We start from the raw sequence: 23,984 nt of genomic DNA, 5'->3' as shown, positions 1-23,984 counted from the left end.
GGGTGATTTTATCTGTGCTTCAGTATATGTGTAAAATGAATAGTATCTATCTTACAGGAATGTCTGTCAGTAATCAGGACTAAGTGAGTTAAAGCATGAAGTCCCTAGAAGAGTGTTCACCACGAGTAAACCCTATTAAAGTATTTTCTGTTATTATTGTGTGTCTTCTGTCAAAGTATGCCAATGATATTTTAATATAGTTGCTCAGTTTTGGAACTTGAGTGTGTTATAACTTCAAGAACTTGATTACATTTTCAGTTCTTGAAAAGCTCCTTTGCAGGATGATTTCTTGAGTTGATTTGAGTACAGTTTTCTTCCTGCTTTCCCTTTGAGGCATGCATGCATGTAGCTAGCTTTGTAGGGCACATATTTGACTTTGTAGGCTCTGAATTTTTGACATTGAAATAATTTTGTTATGGAAGCATCTACAGATCCTGTGTATGCCTCCTGCTTTACCCCATTTGTGGTTTACTAGAAGTTCCTAATCTTTAGGGAACAGCCTTTCTGCCAAGCTGTCATGGTGACATGATAGCCACAACTTTTTTGATGCATTAGAACCTCATGGTGATTAGGCAATAAGCTTTTTAAGTAAACATGATCGGTGTGTTTATTTTGAACATTTGGAGACTGATTAGTATTATATATAGGTTTAGAGAGAAAATTGCATATAATTAAATAGTAATTTGCATTTAAATTCAGGCACCGACAGAAAAACACTCTCTTGGTAATGTGTACCCTGAATTTTGAATTCTGTGAACAATAACAAATTAAAAAATACAAGCAGTGTGTAATATCTATTCTGGGACTTTTCTGATTTCCTTGATTGATAAAGCTTAGTAGGGAGCTAAATTAGTGTGGGAACACTATGGAGGATGAGAACATACTTAGGAAAATATGGTTTTGTTTTTGTTTTTGTTTTTTTTTTTGCTTTGTAATTTTGTTCCAATCCAAGATTCTTACGTTCTAAGATTCATAAAGTACCAGGATATCCTATAGCATGTTTTGGTAGTTATGGGAGGGACAGATGGTGTTGCTTTGTGTTGGGTGGGAGCAGAAAGTAATCGATTTTGATTACATACTTGTGAGAAAAATAAGTGATTTTAGTCCTTCTCAGCAGTCAGGAGGGTTGTTTGGTTCTTTTCTGCAGTCTTGAAGAGAAAGAATTGCTGAAGGCATTTGACCCACAGTTTGAACACATAATTGGGCTTGGATTTCATTCCATTCACTAATTGGCCTAACTTACTAATGTAAGTTGTTAACAAATTGCTTTTTAAAATTTTGGAGGATGAATCTTGTAGGTCAGTGTTAGAAAGTTCGATGTGTATTCACTTTGTGGCCATTAAGGGGAAAAAATCACATTATTTTCTTCCGTTTCAAGTTAGTTTTTACACTTTTTAAAGAAGATATATCTATTTCTTTACTTACTTATTTGACTGCATCAGGTTTTAGTTGTGGCATTCAGGGTCTTCGTCATGTCGTGTGAGATCTTTTGTTGCAGAGAACAGACTTTCTAGTTGAGCCGTGACGGCTTAGTTGCTCCAAAGCATGTGGGATCTTAGTTTCCTGACCAAGGATTGAACCTGTGTCCCATGTGTTGCAAGGTGGATTCTTAGCCACTGGACCACTAGGAAAGTCCCTTTACACTAACTTTTATGTCTCATGTGATAGGAGTTTTTTCCCCAACAAACATTAGTTGCTGTTAGTTATTTTTCAGTTAGCTCGACTACATCTAAATGTGGTAGCATGGTATATGTACAGCAGTCCCTGTTTGTAAGATATCGATATTGAACTGGTTTATCAGGATACCTGAGAAGTACGTTCCTGCTGCATGTTCATTCATTCAGAGGCATTTATTGGAGGGCCCGTTCTGCTGCAGGGAATGTGCTGGTTATTCTTCAAGAACTCAGGCCTGTATTAGAGAAAGAGTTGTGAACAGATAAATTATGGTAGGTGGTTGAACCAAGGTATGCAAATTGAAATATTTTATTTTTTTAAACTATAAAACATTTTATTAAGAAAAAAATTTTTTTATTTTGTATTGGGGGTAGCGAATTGAAATATTTTAGAGAATTTATTCTACCTGTTCTTCTTTCTGGAAATGGACCAGGTCAGAGTACTGTTGTGTAATATTTATTTAGTGCTATAACATATAACAGATCGGATTTTATGACTATAATGGATTCTAGTATGTCAGTTTATCTTTTAAATGACTTTAGTCATTAAATAGTTTAGGTGTAAATTTCAGTTATCTTTCTTTTGTTTCTTCTTTTACGCTTCACTAAAGCATCTGCTTACAATGCAGGAGACCCGGGTTCAGTCCCTGGGTTGGGAAGATCCCCTGGAGAAGGCAATGTCAACCCACTCCAGTACTCTTGCCTGGAAAATCCCATGGACTGAGAAGCCTGGTAGGCTATAGTCCATGGGGTCGCAAAGAGTCGGACACAACTGAGCGACTTCACTTCACTTCACTTTTCCAAAGTTCTGAGGTTGTTTAACCTTATTGTAGCGTGTGTATATGTAAGCATGCCTGGGGCTTGATACAGTGTTATGTCTCTATGACATTTTCCTGATGGGACTCTTGAAGCCTATACTACAAAATGTGCTTTAACAGAGGGAGATATGTATTTATCTAGTTATTAGAAACCAAACAGTTATGGTAAGTATATGGCTTGCCATTTAGCCTGAATTGGAACAGTATCATATGATTTTAATATGTATTTTTGTTACCTTGAGAAGTTGAGGAATTTGTACCATGTTTTTCAGAGCTTTTAGCTGAAGCATCCATTTCACTGCAGTTTGCATTTTGGTGTTGAGATGCTAATTGTCAACATCTGTTCATTGTATTTTTTAAAATACTGACACAATACATTTTACTAAAAGATTGAATGGTCTAGTGTATTCACTCAACTAATGGTTTTGAGATTCCTTCTCACTTAGGTACTTCTAAGATCTTATACAGTGTTCCTGTGTGATTCCTACCTTCTCTTCCCAATGCATATCCATCTATTTTTATCCTTTAACAAATAGTTCTTCTTTTTGGACTAGCCTTAAAAACAAAGAATGAAATAAAACACTTTAAAAAGCATTTAAAATACATTTCTACCATGAAAAATTGGGATTGACTTAACTAGATGACTTGTCTTTATGCTTCTGTATGTCTTCAAGGCCATCTGATTCCACCTGAACCGTTCAAGGAACCTGAATTTGGTGCCCCACACATCCTACCCACCAGACACGAGGCCCGCTACTCTTAGATGTCTACTAGCCATACTTCTGGTTGATGTTGTTGTTTTTGCACAAAGTCCACCCCAAGAACTTTGACAAAGCAAGAGAAAATACACGTGCTAGCAAAAGTAATCTCATTGTAAAAGTTGCTTTTACATTTAAAATTCCTCAATTGCTAGCTTACTGTGGTTATAAAGTGCAGAGAATTCTTTTTGTTGATTTCTCCACCTCCCTACCCCTAGCATCCATTTCCTCCCAACAGATTTTCTTCCATGTATTCTCTCTCTTCCCTTGGAGCCATGTGCTTCAGGGGGAGCCAACCACATCTTCATGCCAAAGAATGGGCCTGGTTGGCTAAGAATAGTTCCATCCATTCTTTACCAGTCTCTAATTTAGGAGAAGAAATGCGATTCAATTTTGGTCAGTGAGAGATTTAAATTTGCTCTTGGCTTCTTTAAAAGTCCTTCCTCATGCTTTCATTGTGTTTTTTATTCATTATTCTTTTTGGTCAGAGATTAGATAAAGGTAACTTATTAATACACAACATTTACTATTGTGTCCCTCCCTTTGTTTTTATCCAGAGATCTAGCCCAGGTTATTTAAAACCCCTGGCTTGTCCACTTAGGGAAGTTTAACTCCAAGGATTGTTGTTGAGTTGCTAAGTCATGTCTGACTCTTTGTGACCCCATGGACTGCAGCACACTAGGCTTCTCTGTCCTTCAGTATCTCTTGGTGTTTGCTCAAACACATGGTCACTGAGTCACTGCTGCTATCTAACCATCTCATCCTCTGCCGCCCTCTTCTCCTTTTGCCTTCAGTGTTTCGCAGCATCAGTCTTTCCCAGTGAGTTGGCTCTTTGCATCAGGTGGCCGAGGTATTGGAGCTTCAGCTTCAGCATCAGTCCTTCCAATGAATATTCAGGATTGATTTCTTTTAGGATTGACTTTGTTTGCTCTCCTTGCTGTCCAAGGCACTCTTAAGAGTCTTTTCCAACACCATAATTTGAGAGCATCAATTCTTCAGCACTTAGCCTTCTTCATGGTCCAACTCACATCTGTACATGACTACTGGAAAAACCATAGCTTTGACTCTAAGGACCTTTATCGTCACAGTGATGCCTCTTTGCTTTTTAATACGCTGTCTGGGTTTGTCATAACTTTGCTTCCAAGGAGTAAGCGTCTTTTAATTTCATGGCTGCAGTCACCATCCTCAGTGATTTTGGAGCCCGAGAAAAGAAAATTTGTCACTGCTTCTACATTTTCCTCTTCTAGCCATGAAGTGATGGGACCAGATGCCACGATCTTAGTTTTTTTAATGTTGAGCTTCAAGCCAGCTTTTTTACCCTCTTCTTTCACCCTCATCAAAGGCTCTTTAGTTCTTCTTCACTTTATGCCATTAGACTGATATCATCTGCATATCTGAGGTTGTTGATATTTCTCCCGACAATCTTGATTCCAGCCTGTGATTCATCCAGCACAGCATTTCGCATGATGTACTCTGCATATAAGTTAAATAAACAGGGTAACAACATGCAGCCTTGTCTTGCTTCTGTCCCAATTTTGAACCAGTCAGTCGTTCCACATAAGTTCTATCTGTTGCTTCTTGACCTGCATACAGATTTCTCAGGAGGCAGGTAAGGTGGTCTGGTATTCCCATCTCTTTAAGAATTTTCCGCAGCTTGTGATCCACACAGTCAAAGGCTTTAGTGTAGCCAGTGAAGCAGAAGTAGATGTTTTTCTGGAATTCTGTTGCTTTCTCTGTGATCCAGAGAATTTGTCGTTAGTTTGATCTCTGGTTCCTCTGCTTTCTCTAAACCCAGCTTGTACATCTGGAAGTTCTTGGTTCATGTACTGCTGAAGCCGAGCTTGCAGGATTAGCTCCAAGGATACCCCTTGGTGTATGTGGTAGAACTGTTAGGAAAACAGTTAAAACCTTCCAAGTATGATTTGGGTTTTCATATCCTGGTGAAGAAGGAAACCTGGCTGGGCTACATAAATGGTTTATAGAAAACCATTTAAACAGATAAGGTTTTGAAAAATGTTTTAAGCGAGCATTACCTGAATTGGAGCAATGACTTGGGAGGCATGATCAGAATCCTAAGGGGGAGTGTGAATGGAAAGTGGGGAACCATATGTACTTTTTTTAAACCCAGATTTTGTTTTGGAATCATTTTAGGTTTATAGAAAAGAAGCAGAATAGTACAAGGAGTTTCTGTTGTACCTTTTACCCAGATCTCTCCCTAATGTTAATGTCTTACATAATCGTGGTAACATTTTGTCACATCTAAGAAGTTAACATTGGTATGAATTGAACTGCAGACTTTATTTGGATTTCACAAAACTTTTCCACCAATATCCTTTTTCGGTTCCAGGATACCACACTGCATTTAGATCATGTATGATTTTGATAAATAGATTGGGGTTTTCAGTGAGCTTTTTCTGTGCCATGTATGTGGTCCAGTAATCCTCTCTGACCAGTGCTGAGGAAAGTCATTGACCTTGAGAATAAACAGTACCACATAGGTGGTTTTTGTAGCCTTTGATGCTCAAAGCACTGTTAAGCCAGTGGAAGAGTTGGCTTTGCTCCCAGGAGGGTGGTGTGACGTTTCCTGAGAAGCTTAAGAGCTGATCCTGATTGTGGGTCCCTTCTTAGCTTCTACTAAAACCGTGTGTATACCTCATAGATTTTACTACATAGAACTATCCCCAATTATTTCTTGTCTTGCTCTTTACTAAATTGTGTGTCTCCAAGGGGTCAGGAACTATCTTACTTATTTCGGAGTCTAGGAGGCCTGGCCTGCTGCAGTCCATAGGATCGCAGAGTCAGACACGACTTGGCAACTGAACAACAAGAAGCATTCAGCATATTGCTTGGCATGTAATAAGGTCTTAATACACATTTGAAATTAATAAGTCCATGTTTGGTAACATTGATGAGTTATTAGGTCAACAGAAGTTATGTTTTGAATGCCACATGTGTTGAGTTTCTCCAAATTGAGCCCTCTTAAGTGGCCATTTCTGTGCCTAGTTGAGTTTTTCTTCCCAGAATCTTAATCAGAGAAGTATAAAATACTCATTTAAGGTTGCTCTTTCTTCTGATTATATAAACAATTTATTTCTCTTAAAAAATGAGAGTAGGATTGAAAGTAATAGCAGTGTATGTGTGTGTATGTATGTATGTGTGTGTGTGCGTGTATGCATGTGCTAAGTCGCTCAGTGTGTCTGACTCTTTGTGACCCCACAGACTGTAGCCCACCAGGCTCTGTCTATGGGATTTCCCAGGCAGGAACACTGGAGTGGGTTGCCACTTCCTTCTCCAGGGGATCTTCCCGACCCAGGGATCAAACCCACGTCTCTTGGTCTCCTGCATTGACAGGTGGATTCTTCACCACTGCGCCACCTGGGAAGCCCAGTAGATGGTAGTAGAGGTAGAAACTGGGTTAGCTTTTGAGTGTATGTGTGATAGTTGCAGTTTCACCCCACTAGGCTGTAGATCTGGCTGTTTGCCTGTCATTTCATGCACAGTTAATGAAATAAAAACTTCCTAGACTTATTGAGGGAGACGGCTTGTCAGATTCAGAGAATTAGTTTAAAATTTTTCCTGTTACAACCAAGATTCGGTGGCCCAGGGTCACCTAAGCATAAAAGCTGCCATGGTATGGGAACACAGGGGTCTGTTCTAAATCTGTGGATCGGGTGCAGTAGATCAGCTTGGTAAATAGGAAAAAAACATCAGGGTAAGAAGGAGTTGTAAATCAGAGCTGCTGTTTTCTTGATTTAAAGTCTGTGACAGGGGCCTTGATGAGCCAGTTTTCTACTTTGTTTCTCTTCAGACGTCCTGTGAAGTTAGGAAATGAGCAATGATAACTTCTCATTTCATTTCTCCGTTTTAGTCACATTAGCTTTGTATACCTTTTTCCTCCTTTCTATGAACTATATTTTATTCCAAGGGGCATAGAATAGAAACTCGTATACCCTGTTCATTTAATTTTGAGTCTGAAGAACTCTGGCTTATTTTAAAGAGACTGATGTAATGGAATCCAAGTTGAATTAAGAAATGTAAAGTTCCTTTTAAGAACCAACGTCAGGGGTCCAGAAGTTTTATGTCAATTTGAAGAGACCCGAGGGACTAAAATCTTGCCTACATTTAGAAATGCCATTTATTAGATTGAAGAAGGGGAACATCTGTTAAAAGATAAAAATCTTAACAATTCTGAAATAGACTATAACTTCAATAGTGCTTGGTAATGAGGGAAGTTGATTTTAAAAGAAACAAAGGGATAATAAAATTGTGTGACTAATTATGAGATAAATGGAATACAGGCGTTTTAAAGAAAAGTCTTTTTAAAAACTTTGACGAGATTTTCTTAGATGAAGCTTTTAGATAAAATTTCTAGAAGAAAATCTTTGTGACCTTGAGTTAGGCAAAGATTTTTAAAGAATTTTTTAAGATACGAGAAAGGACAAACTGTAGAAGGAAGAAAAAATTTATAAGTTAGATTTCATCAAGATAGGAAAGTTAGGAACTTTTACTCATTAAACAACACCGTTAAGAAAATGAAAACGCAAGTCACAGAAAATATTTGCTGAATGTGCATCTAATAAAGGACTTGTATTCATAACTTAAAAGAACTTTTACAACACTACAGTAAGAAGGCAGCTCAGTTTTTAAAAATGACAGATTTGGATACCAGAGAAGCTTTATAAATAGCCAACAGGCCCAGGGAAAGACGCTCAGTATTGTTAGTCCTCGGGGACTTTAAAACCACAGTGAGATACCACTTCACACCTATTAGAATGGGTAAAATTTAAAAGATTGATAATACCAAGCATAGGTAAATACAGTAACTGGAGCTCTCATACATTGCTGGTGGAGATGCAAGGTAGTACAGCCACTTTGGAAAATAGTTTGCTAGTTTCTTATAAATTAAATGTATACTTATTACATGGCCTGGCAGTCCCACTTTTAGCTGTTTATCCAAGAAAAATGAAAACGTATGTCCACATTACACTTGTATTTGAATGTTTACCCATAATAGCCCCACCCTGGATAGAATCCAAATGTCCTTTGCTGGGGAATGGATAAACAAACTGTATGCCCACATCATGGGTGACTACTACAAAGGGGAATGAACTACCGATACAAATAACAGCATGTATGGAGCTCACAAGTATTGTATCACACACGAAAGACTGTATTTTCTATGTGATGTCATTTATAGGCATTTTGCAAAAGGCAAAACTATAGCTAAGTAAAGTACATCAGTGGTTGTGTAGGAGGGTGAAGGACTGCAAAGGGTCTTGAGGAACTTTGGGGGGTTATGAAATGCTCTGGATCATGATTGTATTTTATATCATTACCTTATACAGTTGTCAGAACTCTTAATTGTATGCTTTAAATTGGTGACTTACTACATACAAATGACACTTTAGGGAAACTGATTTTGACAAGAGATTGGACAAAGGTGTTTTTTTTTACTAGTGATTTATATATTTGGAGAAGGCAATGGCACCCCACTCCAGTACTCTTGCCTGGAAAATCCCATGGACAGAGGAGCCTGGTAGGCTGCAGTCCGTGGGGTCGCTCAGAGTCGGACAGAACTGAGCAACTTCACTTTCACTTTTCACGTTCATGCATTGGAGAAGGAAATGGCAACCCACTCCAGTGTTCTTGCCTGGAGAATCCTGGGGACGGCGGAGCCTGGTGGGCTGCCGTCTATGGGGTCGCACAGAGTCAGACACAGCTGAAGCGACTTAGCAGCAGTAGCAGTAATTTATACAGGATTAGAGAATGGATTTAAAGTTTGGATCTGAATTTGTTATAGACATTAAAATAATTTTGAAATAATATCACTGAACTGAGTTGCAAAGAGCTTACTAGTTATGTGTTAGGTCAAGTTTAAATTAATATTATTTGTAAAAATAGATGGAGATAAAATATAAATTTTACATGAAGAAGTTGCTGTATCAGAGAATGAGAGTTCCATATAAGGAAAAAAAACATGAGGGCTGATTTTGAATTCCCAGCTCTGGCCTAAATCTTTACTTGGTCTAATACAATTCACCATCACTTTGGAGGAATAGTCACTTCCTTTTGCCTCCAATAAATTACTTAAAAATTTTTTCTCCTCTGAGTTTCTTCTCATTTTGATTTGCTAGCTCCTCTGAGGAAGCAAGGGCAGGATATGTCTAAAGTTGGTCCCCTCTAGCAGTCTCTCCCCATTCCCCATGTCTTTTGACTGCCCTCCAGATCCTGGTATCTCTAGCTTCAGATGCTGATTTCCACTTGTCTTGTGGATTTTCTCATCTGGATATGTTCCGTCTATGTGCCTGCTCAGTTGCTCAATCGTGTCCGACCCTGGGACCCCATGGACTAAAGGCCGCCAGACTCCTCTGTCCATGGGATTCTCCAGGTAAGAATACTGGAGTGGGTTGCCATTTCCTCCTCCAGGGGATCTTCCCAACCCAAGGATCAAGCCCACGTCTCCTACATTGACAGGGGATATCCTGTAGACGCTTTAAACTTAAGTTCACTTCTGCACTCATTACCTTCCCTCCATATCTGCTCTGCCTCCTTAATTCTCTGTCATTATTCATCCAGGCTCCCAAGCATAGAAAATCCTAACTTGTCTTTGGCTTCTTGCTCCCTTTGGGCTTTTTGTCTCGAAGATCACTGATCCTGTTGCTTCTAACAGAAACAAAGCACACTCTAGTCTCTTCCTGTCTACGTCACGACCAGTGCCTAGAAGCTTCCTTGGACAGTATCCTCTTGTCTCTCAGCCATTGATCTTTCTCTTCAGAGTCTCTTTCACATTGCCCCCAGAGTTACTTCTCTTTAAATGTGTGATCCTGTTACTCCCTTAGTTAAAGAACTTCTCTTGTGGCTTTGTTGCTGTTGTTTAGAGTCTAATCAAATGAAGTCATATTCCTTTAAAGTTCCAAATTAAATACTTGTGAGCTCTCTTTCTTCCTATCCCTCTCCCTCCCCAACCCTTTTGGAGGTTCTTGATGCATCAGTATTCCTGGATAAGAAGGTAGGCTCTGGGATCACATTGCCTGGTTCCTTCAGTTGTCAATTTAGTGACCACAGACATGTTATTTTAGCTGTCTGTACCTCCGTTTCCTAATCTGTAAAATAGGCATCATAATACAGTTACCTTATACGGTTGCTGAGAGAATTAAATGAGATGATCCGTGAAATACTTCACACAGTGCTGGCACATAGTAAGTTCTCAGTAGAGGTGGATTCTTGTTTTTATCATCATACTGGAAAAAGAATTCAGAAACTTAGTGTTTTGGATTGTTGCTGTCATTGGTTCAAAATGAGATTTCTCTGGATCTCTCCATCTTTCCTGATGAGGAGAGAACAGAAGTGAAAGCTGTGTAACTTGGCTGAACCAAATTCCCTCAGGTACACTCAGTGCTGTCTTCCTCATTTATTTGGGTTGGGTGGCTTGGGCACAGACCGCCATCATAACCTGGCAGGCCCAAAGCCTGGGTAGCACATCGAGCCATATCCCCTGGGGCTCTCCTGTGGTGCCAAGTCACCTGGGCCTAGTTTCCAGTCTCAACCGGTCTTCCTTTCCCTTATAGTCCAAGTCTTGCTCCCCAAGGGCAGCTGAATTCCTTCCTTTTCTCAGTGCATCTCCATGTTATACCCGAGGCAACAGAAGAGAAGCTAAATAGCTTGTTCAGGATCACTTAATTGTAAAATTCATGCTCTTAACCACTGCACTGTGCTGTACTTAGTATCAGGCACCCTGGTTTAGCCCCATGGTTTTCCAAACACTTTGCTTTCATAATGCTTTTCATCACTCTCTCTTGACTCAGTCCTTTTACTTAGGATGTTCCTTCTACCTAGGATATTGGTGGTGGTTGTTGTTGTTTCCCTGCCTTGCAAAAGGCCTACTCATTGTTAGGTAACAGCCCCACTCAGGCAAGATAACCTCTCTCCTTCCTTTGCCTTCCACATATTGTTTTTCTCCTCTTTTGTACACCTGCTACGTTGTATTATCTACCTCCCACATTGGACAGGGTTAATGGAGGTTGAGAAAAGACTTTGTCTTACTTATCCTTGTGACCTTAGCTTTTAGCACACAGTCTTAAAAAATGAAATGAATGAAGAATGAATGATACAGAAGAACCTAAAGATGTTAGTTTGCCAACAAAGGTCCGGCTAGTCAAGGCTATGGTTTTTCCAGTAGTCATGTATGGATGTGAGAGTTGGACTGTAAAGAAAGCTGAGTGCCAAAAAATTGATGCTTTTGAACTGTGGTGTTGGAGAAGACTCTTGAGAATCCCTTGAACTGCAAGGAGATCCAACTAGTCCATCCTAAAGGAGATAAGTCCTGGGTGTTCATTGGAAGGACTGATGTTGAAGCTGAAACTCCAATACTTTGGCCACCTGATGCAAAGAGCTGACTCATTTGAAAAGACCATGATGCTGGGGAAGATTGAGGGCAGGAGGAGAAGGGGACGACAGAGGATGAGATGGTTGGATGACATCACCGACTCAGTGGATATGAGTTTGAGTAAACTTCGGGAGTTGGTGATGGACAGGGAGGCCTGGTGTGCTGCAGTCCATGGGGTCTCAAAGAGTTGGATACAACTGAATGACTAAACTGAACTGAACTGAACTGAGAGATATTAGTAGTGAATTTGCTAAAACTGCGTTTAAGGTAAGAGAAAATACAGATGTCTAGGGATGGAGGAACATAGAAAAAATGTGAGTATATGAAATGAGTGATAATGGGTAGTATACCAGTAAGTTGAATGGGGGTTGTAGTGATTTTCAGAATTTTCAGCTCAGGTACCTCTAATGGGAGAGGACAGTGGGTGTGTAACCCTTTGGGGGCTGGGAACAGAGCCTGAAGTCGCCTTTCTGCCTCAGTGACAAAAAGCATATGAATGTTTTGAACATGTCCATGTTCGTGTCCATGTTTTATCTTTAGAAATTCATGCATGTTTTGCATTCTATTTTACTATCTAAATGAGTTTGTTATAACATGAAAATACTTTTTTCTCCCCATCCACCTCATCCTCTGATAGCTGGATGCAAGTGGGAATGTGTCCATTTATCCTCTGTCTCCTACCACATTCTGGCATGCCCCAGTGCCCAGATCAAGGAAGCACGGAATGGGTTATAGTCTAATACAGCAACATTCTAGCTTTCTGTTTGGGGGGATCGTCTGCTTGGGAGTATTATGTCATGGAACCGAGGAGGGTGAGCTCACCCTGTTCTGACTAACGAGGCTGTTCCTGGAGGGCTGCAGTCATTTGGAGGCACCTCATTACCAGATCGCTGGGGAGCAGCTGGAGAGAGTTCACAGAAGACCCACAGGAATGATTAAGAGACTGGAGGGGCTGATGGATGAGGAAAGAATACAAATGAAAACTATAACTTGGCTGAACCAAGGTCACAGGAATACACAACTGTATAAATATCTCAAGAGTATAAACTTGACAGGGGAGGGTGGTCTTTTATGGTGGGATTTAGTGGTGGGGAGAATAAACCAAGGGTGAAATTTAAGCAAAGGAAAAGGTAAACTAATATTCTCAAGTGTCTGATAGTGCACGTTATTTCTTGGAACATCCTCAGTTGGGCCACTCTAACTTGTGGGCCTTTGGCTAATTGAATGATCTGTGTTTTTTATTCGACTTCCGTGGACTTGAGGTCGGCACTTCTCTGTGTAGAGAATGCCGGAGACTAACATCTTACAAAGCACACATCTTTCTCTTGTCCTGACTCGTTCTGTGGGACTCAGTGGTTATTATTTGGTACTCCTATGTGCTGCCTATCTCTTTATCCCTTTATGTACCAGAATTCTGAAGTGGACTTTCACATACTTTTTTTTAAGTTAATTTTTTATTGGATTATCGTAGATTTACAACATTGTGTTCGTTTCAGGTGTACAGCAGAGTGGACCAGTTATACATGTGCATCCATCTACTGTTTTAGATTTTTCCCCATGCAGGTCATTACTGAGTCCTGAGTATAGAGTTCCCTGTGCTGTACAGGGATCACAGCTTTTTAGAATAGCACTTTAAAAGTAGCGACAGAGTCAGTATGTATGGCAATAATTTTAGAAACCCAGGTACAGTATTTGGTCCCTGAGGTACTCGTTGATTTTAGGAAATTGTAGCCTTGATGAAATCTAAGCATGATTGTATGAAGCACATACTTTGGGAAATGGTTGTATAAAATGCCTATTTGGGGTATGGAAGGCATAAAACTTTTAAATGACAATTGAAATTAGCCAGGAGACACATTTGCATAAAATCGCCAGTTTTATAGCTGTTTTCTTAAGCAGGGACAGTAGAACTGGAAGGTGATTTTTATGCTTTCTTTTGATACATAAAAATGAGTTTATTAATACTACACATTTATGTAACTTTAAGTCGTCTATACCAGAAGTGGATAAACTTTTTCTGTAGACACTCAGATAGGAAAGCTTTGTAGACCATACATCTCTGCTGCAACTACTCAACTCTGTGTTGTAGTTCAAAGGCAGTCAAAGATAGAATGTAAACGAAGGAACTTGGCTGCATTCATTCTTTCTGACAAAACTTTTTTTTTTTTTTTTTAAACAAAACCCAGTGACTGTCTGGATTCGGCCTGCAAGCTGTAGTTTGCCAGCTCCTCCTGCTGTAGACCCTTGCTGCTCCTGAAAGCATGGTCTGCAGACCAGCAGCGTCAGCATCACCCGTGAACCTCATAGAGAGGTGCAGAATAGTAGGTGCCTTCTCAGGCTGGCTGCTCTAGAGTTGAGGCCATGCTTCCTGAATTTTAACACACATAGGAATCACCTGGGGAACTTGTGAAAGTATGGACTCTGAGATGACTTTGAATACCATGTTAGTCACTGGGAGGCAAAGATGAGTAAGACCCAGTAAGTGTCCTCAGGGAGTCTACAGTTCATTAGGAGAGACTACTGTATAAACAAATACTTATAATACAGACTAATAAATGCTTCAGTAGAGGTGTCTTCAGCATAGGAGTATCACAAAGGAGGAAGTGATTGGTTCTGCCTGGTGTGGGGAGTCCTCAGAGGGTCTTAGGAATTGGACCAGGAAAGGGGCTGGGGGCTTGAATTGAGTCTTGAAGCTCACTAGAAGCACTGAAGCGTGGGGAACAGAGGTAAGTGTGGCAGTTCATTGTGGGGCACCATAAAGATGATGTAAGATCTAGGAGTTACTTGATTTAATAATCGAATAGCTGATCACAGGGTTGGAGACCCACTGAGATCATTATGAGTAGAAATAAAAGTTCAGTACGTTCTATTATATTTAACTAGTTTTAAAATACTGTTTCCTTGGTTGAAAAATAAAGATCTTTTGCCTGTTCTCTCCCTTTTTTAGAAAAAAAACAAAACAAAACACAGTATTTGTTCAGAAATAGAAACTTCTTACATGTTTTCCTATCATTAAGAATTTGGGGGACTTCCCTGGCAGTCCAGTGGTTAGGACTCTGCTTCTACTGCAGGGGACACAGATTCAATCCATCCCACATGCCACATGGTGAGACCAAAAAAAAAAGAGAATTTGGAAAACACTAAAAGGTACAGTTAGAAAAAAATGTCTGTAATTCCAGACACCAAAAAATGACCACTATGAACATTTTTATGTTGCTCTTCCCAGTCTTCTTTATATAATATTTTAACAATTGGACTCATGTAAATAATTTTGTGCTTGCTTTTTCATTTAACATTTTATTTGTGAGTGATTCACTGGGTTGTTATTCCTTAAAAGTATCATTTTTTAAATGCTTATATTACATTCTGATGGATCTCTTATAGTTTATGTGATTCTTGTTTGTGGCTCGTTTGAACTGGTTCCAGTTGCTAGTTGACCCAGGTTTTGGCTGATGTACTTGGCAAGTCTGTCACCATATTTTAAAATAATAACACATGCTTATTTACTTTTAATTATAAAAGTTTGCCAACTTGTTTGATCTGGTGGCTTTCACCCATTCTGTTCTTTGGCTCTTGTTAGCATTTTTTAATTTTGTTTCTTCGTTTCCCTTTATAAAAAGGCAGCAGAGTGGTCATCCAAAGCATGGCATCTGAGTCCAGGTTGTCTGGGTTTGACTCAAGTCTACTATGTACTGTGGTGATCTTGAGAAAGTTCCTTGAGAAAATGCCTCAATTTCCTAATTTGTAAAATAGAGACAGTTGTATCTGTCTGAGGGTTGTGAATTAATACACGTGAAGGACTCAGAACAGCTTCTGCCACGTGGAAAGGGACTGTCTCTTCACTTAGTGATCAGTAGTTTCTTGTTGTACGGTGGCTGTTCTTACTAGAACCCCCTTTCTGCTACATTTAGTTCATGAATATCTTTGGTCAGTAAAGATGGACTTTACTCAACTTTATTACTCAGTGTCTTTATCTTGAATGTTCACAGAAAACTTCCCCTCACCCGTAGTAGCAAATTTTACTAAAATTTTAAAGTCAGTACTAAAAGTAAACATAAAGTCAGTATTGTTTAACCCTGTCTTGGAAATGCATACATAGGCATAAAGGGAGCAAACTGTATATAGGCTGACTGATCCGGTTATTTTTTAATTTACTTTTTAGTTGGATGATTAGGTTTTCAAGCTCTTGGGTGGTTTCCCCTTTCCAGCTGAGTGTTCCCTTGGTTCCTTATTCATGGCTTCTAAGGCCCCCTGCAACCCGGCCCCACTATCGTCTCCTTTCATTTCTCTTCACCTTGTTCCCTGTCCCATTAAAGTGAAACTGGTCGTGTGGTTGGGAGGAGACTCACTCTTAAGTCTGTGCTCTGGTTTGCTTCTACTGAAGGGTTGGAATCAACTGAAGTGCCAGAGCTCCTTTCTGGGAAGTGACCAGCTAAGGCGGTGAGATCGCCTCTTGGCTTTCCTCATGATTTTAATTGGGAAAAGCTTGGTCAGAGGTTCACCTGCCTTTGGTTATTTTTGGTGCCACAGGGTTTCCACTGCCTATTCTGTGCCTCTTCTTTGTTGTTTGCTGGGAGTTCTCTTTGAGAAATGAAAACCTATCCCACTGACTCCTTTTTTTCTTTGTAGGATAGGATCCTAAGACAGCAGACCCGAAGCACCCTTCTGCAGCTGACTGCACCCTGCATTAGAAAGAGGTCCAGAGATGATGTATTTGGGGATTATGTTTCTCTACCCAGGAACTCAGGCAGTTCGTTCCAGAAACACTGACCCTCTGCTTGTGTGACACACCCTTCCTGAAGATCTGATGGACACTTTCTGTTGACCTTGCAGCTGTTTTCTCACATGGAAGTTGGAAGACAAGGTGAAAGTGGCCGAAAGGTACCTGCTTTGGTGAATAGACGTGCTCCCCTCGGTTCTTAGAACATGGGACCTCGTTTAAAGGTAAGGTGATAGGCTAGTTAAGGTTCACTTCTTATTAGGATGGAGAATATGGACTCAGTGACCAGTTTCTGAGTTCTCTCAGCAAGGCCTAGCTAGCATTGACGTGCACAGTTGCAGTCAGAATTGACTTTATTCCCAGCAGGGCATATTCAAGTATGAAGAAATCAATTCTCCATTTCTGGGAATTGACTTTTGCACACTGGATCTTCAATGTTAGGGCTAAAATTTATTTGATACTGTAATTATAAATCTTTGTACTAAAAAAAGGCAAAGAGTTTTAGAATATGTGTCAGTCAACTTTCTAACATTCCCCTGAGACAAACAGCTTCAAGTATTTCCCCTTTCCCTCTTTTGTAGATAATGTGAGCCAAAGTGCTGTAGTATTAAGCAGCTTGCCCGGGATCTTTTAGTAAGCAAGCGATATTTCTGCATTAGATAATCGGTACTGCATTCCATTTTCCTTTGTAATGCTTTATTTTTATTTCAAAAGATTAAAAAGGAGGCCATAAACATTTGTCTTTCTAATTTTAGCCTCGGTAAGATTGGGTAATGTTTTTCATACTTTATTTTACCTGTTTTCTTAAATCTTTTCTCTCCCCAAATACTTCACTAGCCGTATGACTCCACTCTTTTTTCGTGATTCATGATTCACAGTTATATGAGGTTAAGAACATTGGGCTTCAGAGTTAGACATGGGCTTGAGTCACTTATCCTGCTGGGAGATGTTCAGCAAGTCAACTTTTCCAACCCTAGCTTTTTTTTTTCAAGTCTTTAAAATGAGAATAATAATGCTCATTTTACCAAGTTGTATTGGTGACAATTATTTAGGCTAACTTGTGAAACACTTAGTACACTGTTGGCCTGTGGTAATGACTCAGTAAGGGGAGTTGCAACTTATGGGTTTACTGCTGTGAGGTGGGACGGGAGGAGAGATGGGGCAGAGAGCACACCACAGGTACAGTAAGAGGACAGAAACTGCCACAGAAGAAGTGAATCTGGAATAAAAGTGGTTTGGGGGGTCACCCTAAAAGGAAACCCTGTATCCAAAGGCATGGAGGCTTTGTGACAGCATCCAGAGGGAGAAGATGCAGAAGGCAAGTTTAGAATGTGACCATGGGCAAAATTGAGAGCTGGGTAAAGTATTGTTGGGGGGGTTTTTGGAATGGTATTGTCAAGAAGTGGGATAGTTCATAAAGATCACATTAATGAGTGATGAATTGACAGAGCTAATTCCCTGGTCATAAGGTGGCTTCATGGAGAAGAGAGTTTTAAAAAAAAAAAAAATTGGTATGCTGAGTTTTAAATAATAGAGGAAATTGAAATAGAAAAGTAGAATTAATGTATTGGAAAAGGTGTAGGTGATCTAGATCAGTGGTGGTGATGATTTGGGTGAGCAATAAGTGAATGGGGAGATGGACAAGGTTTTAACAAAGTCAAGTTTATTATTATCAGCCATGAGGACTGAGACTATGGTTGTTGTATACCATTCCCCCAGTATCTGGCGTATGAAGTAGGTACTCACCATTTGTTGGATGAATTATTTTAGTATGAATTTTTTTAAACTCTTGATTATAAAAATTTTCAAACATGAAATTAGAACAGTATAAAGAATGCCAGTGTAGGCAGAGGATTTAAGTATGATTAGGAAGGCTTAAGGAAGCCTTTCATTTTGTAGTTGTGATGCGTTTCTCGTTGAATGAAGTGTGACCCTATAGAGGAGTTCCCTCAGTTTCTCATTGGCTCTGAAGCAAAGAAGCAGTGATGCTGCTGCTACTATTGATAATAGTTAGAGTAATAGTTTTAAAACTGAGAACTCACTGGCCCCATTCTAGGTTGTTTACAAGTATTAACCCTTTACATGTATTAACCCTTTTCATCCTCACAGTACCCCAATGAAGTACACACAAATATTAGCCCCATTTGATAGATAAGGAAACTGGCAAATTATAGAGAGATTAAATAAGTTGTGAGTGGCAGAGAATGGATTTGAATGCACGTAGTCTAGCTTTAGTCTCGGTATACCCTCATTCTCTGTATTATTTTTTTTTTGCTATACTTTTTAAGAGTCTTGATAGTTGTGGAGAGTTATACTGAAGTCCTGTCACACTAAAGGAGATGGTACCATAGGAATTATTAAACCTCAACCCTTTTTACAGCAGTGAGAACTCCGAAGCTTAGACAGGTCATACAATTGCAGCCTGGAACTGGTCTCTTGGCTCTGACTTACTGCTTGTCAGCTGCCTCTCACAGAAATGTTATTGTAGTTGTCAGAGAGGTAGTACATAGGAATTTCCCCAGCCCTCATGATGTGTGCCATGAATTTAGTGTTGCTTCCTCCAGGGAGTAAGAGACTTAAGACACAAGTCTGTAGCATCACCTACATACACTTCATTTTCTACTGAGTGCTGTAACTTTGCTGAGGACTAAATGTTCACATCCAGGATCAGATTGAATGACATCCAACTGAGAGAGTGTCTGAGACAATTAAACTGCTGGTTTTGGTTCCACCAAGTTGCCTGGTACATCCTGTAAGGCACAGACAGATGCTTTTAGAGAGATGATAACAGCTTTTCAGCCTCGGAGATGAGATATTTGTTTGGAAAGGAGACTTGCTAGCTGTGATCTCAAATTTTGAGTTAGTGTATTGTCTCTGTAGACCCTTTGGAGAGCAGTGTAACCCATGTGTATTGATACCGCTAATGTTCCATATGTGGATTTCTTTTCTGGTGGGACTTGAGACACCAGTCTCAATAGTGATTTCTAAGAAAATTGACATGGCCACTCCTGAGATTACCTACTCCCTATGGTTTCCATTGGATATATTGTTATCAAAGGATCTAATGGCCATTTTCAGCCACTCTTTCTCCTAAATTTTCCCAGCACAATTAGACATCAAAGCACAAGCTGTTCAAAAAAAAAAAAGTGATTTGGTTCCTCTCAAATCCAAGCATAGAAATTTTCATATGTCTTGTCTCTAAGTTATATATTAGTGGTGATGAAAGGTGCTGGCTTGAGATCACATTGATAACCTTAATATCTATTGACTTTAAGGAGTGACTTTAGTGCACTGTGAACTGGAGAGCACATATAGCCTGCTAAGGTCAGAACTCAGGGGTGAGATAGGAATGTCAGTGTGCATTGCATTTTTCCTTGGCAGTACCTTGGGTGGTTCAAATGAGTAAGAAGATTGAAGTCTTACTCTGGAATAACTCTACTAATAGTGAAAGTTTCCCCTCAGACTCTGGCCCCTGTCTGAATTGTTCTGACCTTGGCAGACATCACTTGGGATGAGAAGTCCAGTCTCCTCCTCTGGTTCCTCTCCTTGGCCTCTGCTGGGCTCATCTTTCACAAGGCCCATTAGTTTGTCTGATTGGTAACAGCAAAAAAAAAAAAAAAAAAAAAAAAGCCAGCTTCTCTTACATGCCCACCGCTTATTATTGAGATGACCCAGAGTTCATTTTAATTACATAATGCCAACATGATGATAATAATCCTTGCTTTTAAAAAAAAATCCACATTTTATATAACTATTTCTACTTAGATGAATTACTTCCAGAAGGCAAATGTAAGGGGAAAGTGACTCCATTATCCTCTTTGCTTGTGTTAATTAGCACTACTTTGCATGGGGGAGGGAAAACTGTCTTGGGGCCCTGGATCCAGGAAGATGAAAGCCATGTTACTGCATTTCGTAATTAGAAGCGGCTGTTTGTGGTATTCCTAGGGTGGTCGGTAGATTGGAAATTTTTCGGGGCAGTGACGCAGTCTGTTTCTCTGCAGTGTTGTAGGGCACCTGTCAAGCTAGAGAGAGAGCAGGGACAGGAAGGCCAGAGATGGTTGGCTCAAGCCACATGCTCTGCTTTGTCTCTCCCTGAGGCGGCTGCAGGGAAGAGTCAGGAAAAACTAAACACGTTTTCTTTTGCAGCTGCAGCTGTGATCCTCGGCTGTCTGTTGGCACTGAAGGGACCTGATGTTTTACGTTATTGGTACGTCATGGAGAGAGCCCTCTCTCATTTTTTTGGTTAGGGTTGCTTATATCCTTTTCTGCCTTCCTCTTTGTCCTTGAAAAGAGACTTAGAAATATTTCTAATCATGCCAGAATGTACCTTCACAGAGTTAGCAGCGGAATTCATTCACTTGAGAAATATTTATTGAGTAATTATAGCCAGTGCCAGACACTGTTTCCTGTCGAGTCAAAGTCAAATAAGGCAAAAATCTGCCTCCATGAAGTTCGTAACACAAAGGGGAGAAACGTTGAGTAGATGAATCAATGTACAGGAGTTTGAGGGAGCCCAGAAGGAACCCCTGACTGTGGTAGGGACTGTGGGGGGGCTTTTGCCAAGTGGACAAGGAAGGGGAGGGCTTCCAACTGGAGAGAGCAGAACACCCATTATTTTTACTACTCTTGTCAGGGCCCAGCACAGGCAGGGAGCTTGTGGGTAGGCATTGTATATGGTCCATGGTATAGAACAAGGGTTGGCAGACTTCTTCTGTGAAGGGCCAAAGAGTAAATATTTTCAGCTTCCCAGGCCATACACTCTGTGTCACCACTGCTGAACTCTGTGGTTTTAGGGCAAAACCAGCCCTAGACAATAGTAAATGAGTGGGTGGGGCTGTGTTTTAGTAGAATTTTATTTGCAAAAACAGGCAGTGGGTGGAATTTGGCCCAAGGACCTTCGTTTTTGACCCTGGTACGGAAGGAAGTTCCTGTCTTCACCCACAGAGGTGGTGACCCAGTAGAGTGGGTCTTTGGACTTCTCCCCTGACTGATGGCTGGCCTGTTCCATAAGGAGAAGCTGTAATGTGTAACTGGAAGGTGGTGTGTGTTTTCTCTTTCACATAGGTGGCATCACAGTGTCTGTGGTTGCATTCTTCTTCACAATTAAGTTCCTCTTTGAGCTTGCCGCACGTGTAGTCAGCTTCCTTCAGAATGAGGACCGCGAACGCCGAGGGGACCGGACTATATATGACTACGTGCGGGGAAATTACCTGGATCCCCGGTCTTGCAAAGTCTCCTGGGATTGGAAGGACCCCTATGAGGTGGGCCACAGCATGGCCTTCCGAGTGCATGTAAGGGAATGTTTCTGTCTCTGTACGCACTGGGGTTTCTGAGTCAGTTGCCTTCCAGAGCCTAGTCCGGTCTGGCCTGGACTGTTAATATTTTCCCTTGTTTTTCAATTCCCCCATCTCGCCCCCCTACCCCCACCAGGAACTTGGGAATTGTTAACATCTAAAGAGTCAATTTTTCTATCATTTGGCTTTAATAGGTATTCAGCTTAGAAGAAGTATAAAGCTTAATGTTACATTTTCACAATGAGAAAAATGTTACTGAAGAGGGTAGGTGTTGTAGATTAGGGGTTGGCAAACCATGGCCCAAGCGTTAAATCAAGCTCACTTCCTGCTTCTATAAATACAGGCTTACTAGAACACATTCGCACCCATTCATCTTCCTGTACTGCCTATAGATGCGGTCACATTTGAGACGTTAATCACAGCTGAGTAACTATGTATGCCCTGCTAACTAACGGTATTACTCTCTGGCCTTTTGCAGAAAGTTTGCTGCCTCTGCAGTGACTTCTGCACTGCAGCCTTCTTCTTAGTTTCATAGTCCGAAACCCCCAGCCTTGCCTAGAGCTTCTGTTCACTCAGTGCCAGTGATACCCACTGACTTCCCCTGATGCTTGAGCTAGCAGTGATAAATGTAAGAAAAAAGGGCGAGTAAGACAGGGGAGGCGGCCTCTGTGGTTCATTAAGTGTCAAGTTGAAGTGGATTCAATAGTATATTTCACCCCTTTCCTCTGAAATGGTTAAGAATCTGTCTGTGATTTAATGGTTTTCTTCGAAGCATGGAGAGAATTTGTTTCTCCTTGTGTGAGCAGGACTGTAGGATTAGGTGGGTGTGGGGATTTACCAGCCACCCGCTCCCACCCCACACACTCTCAAGTTGCACAGCTGTTATCCCCCTGCTCACCAATGGGTGTCCCTCTTCTCCCCACCACAGTTATTCTATAAGAACGGGCAGCCCTTCCCTGCACACCGGCCTGTGGGACTAAGAGTCCACATCTCTCATGTTGAGCTGGCAGTGGACATTCCAGTGACCCAGGAGGTCCTCCAGGAGCCCAGTTCCAATGTGGTCAAGGTGGCTTTCACTGTACGCAGAGCTGGGCGGTATGAAATCTCAGTGAAGCTCGGTGGGTTAAACGTGGCCTATAGTCCCTACTACAAGATTTTTCAGCCTGGTAGGTTTTTTGTTTCTCCCTCCCTCCATTCCTTCCTTCCTTTTTCTTTTCCTTTTTTCTCCTTTGCTTTTTAAATAGTGCCTTTATTGAAATTTAATTCACATGCTTTATAATTCATTCATTTAAAATACACAATTTAATGGTTTAAAAATGTATTGCTGGGTGGTATTATTGCCTGGTGTGAGTATACCATACTTGATTTAATCTTTCACCAGTTAAAGAACATCTGGGTTGTTTTCCAGTTTGTGGCCATTATGAATAGTGGTTTTAGTCTCCATGTCCCTAGTGGTTAACAGTGTCGAACATCTTTTCATGTGCTTATTTGCCATCTGTGTGTCCTTTTCGATGAAATGTCTTTTGTCCGTTTTCTAATGGGATTTTTTGTTTTTTACTATTGAGTTTTGAGAGTTCTTTAAGTCCTTTGTTACAGATGTGGTTTGCAAATATTTTCTCTCAATCTTTAGCTTTTCTTTTCATCTCCTTAATGGGGTCTCTCACAAAACAAGTTTTAATTTTGATGAAGTCAATTTATTAATTTTTCATTTTATGGATCATGTTTTGGTGTCTGAGAACTCTGACTAGTCCTAGGTTCTGAAGATATTCTCCTGTGTTTTTTTTTTTTGTAAAATTTTCCAGTTTTAGTATTCAAGATTGTAATCCATTTTTAGTTAGCTTTTGTAATTTAGGTCAGTATTTTTCTTATAAATGTCTAGTTGCTCCAGCATCATTTATTGGAAAGGCTATCTTTCCCCTATTACATTGGTTTTGCACGTTTGTCAGGGATCTGTTGGGCATATTCATGGTGACCTATTTCTGGGTTCTCCTTCCGTTCCTTTGGTGTAAGTGTCTATCCGTCCACCAATACCAGAGTCTTAATGATGTAGCTACGTAATAAGTCTTGAAATTGGGTAAACTGACTCTCCACTTTTCTCATTTAGAATTGTTTTAGCTTTTCCAGAACTTTTGCCTTTCTATATAAATTTTATTTTATTTTTTAGTTCTCAACCTGTTTAATGTGTAAAAGGGGAAAAAAGAGGAGGTAGGCAAAGTTTCGGTCTGAATACATTCTCGAAATGCTGGCCATCCAGAGCATCATTCTGAACAGCTGATTATCTTCTGTGACTCAAGAGTTTCAGTTTTGAAAAGACCTAATTCCATGGGATTATGGT

The 23,984-nt window shown here is 40.3% G+C and overlaps 1 protein-coding gene across 3 annotated transcripts in view; it reads left to right on the top strand.

The window, feature by feature from the left end:
* AREL1 (apoptosis resistant E3 ubiquitin protein ligase 1) overlaps positions 1-23,984 on the top strand; it is a 44,563-nt gene that overhangs the window by 1,212 nt on the left and 19,367 nt on the right. The window contains exons 2-5 of one of the 3 annotated variants that reach the window (XM_061429461.1): positions 16,469-16,579; positions 20,502-20,562; positions 21,420-21,646; positions 22,578-22,815. In XM_061429461.1, coding sequence (XP_061285445.1) covers positions 20,547-20,562; positions 21,420-21,646; positions 22,578-22,815 — 481 coding nt within the window. In that variant the 5' untranslated portion in view covers positions 16,469-16,579; positions 20,502-20,546. Of the gene's footprint in view, positions 1-16,264; positions 16,580-20,501; positions 20,563-21,419; positions 21,647-22,577; positions 22,816-23,984 lie in introns of all 3 variants that reach the window. The other 2 variants (XM_061429460.1, XM_061429462.1) reach the window with 2 other exon arrangements.

Source organism: Bos javanicus, chromosome 10 (assembly GCF_032452875.1).
Source record: "Bos javanicus breed banteng chromosome 10, ARS-OSU_banteng_1.0, whole genome shotgun sequence".
In the NCBI taxonomy this organism is placed as follows: Eukaryota; Metazoa; Chordata; class Mammalia; order Artiodactyla; family Bovidae; genus Bos; species Bos javanicus.
The sequence above is the reverse complement of the archived record's forward strand: the minus strand, read 5'-3'. Positions and strand labels throughout refer to the sequence as shown.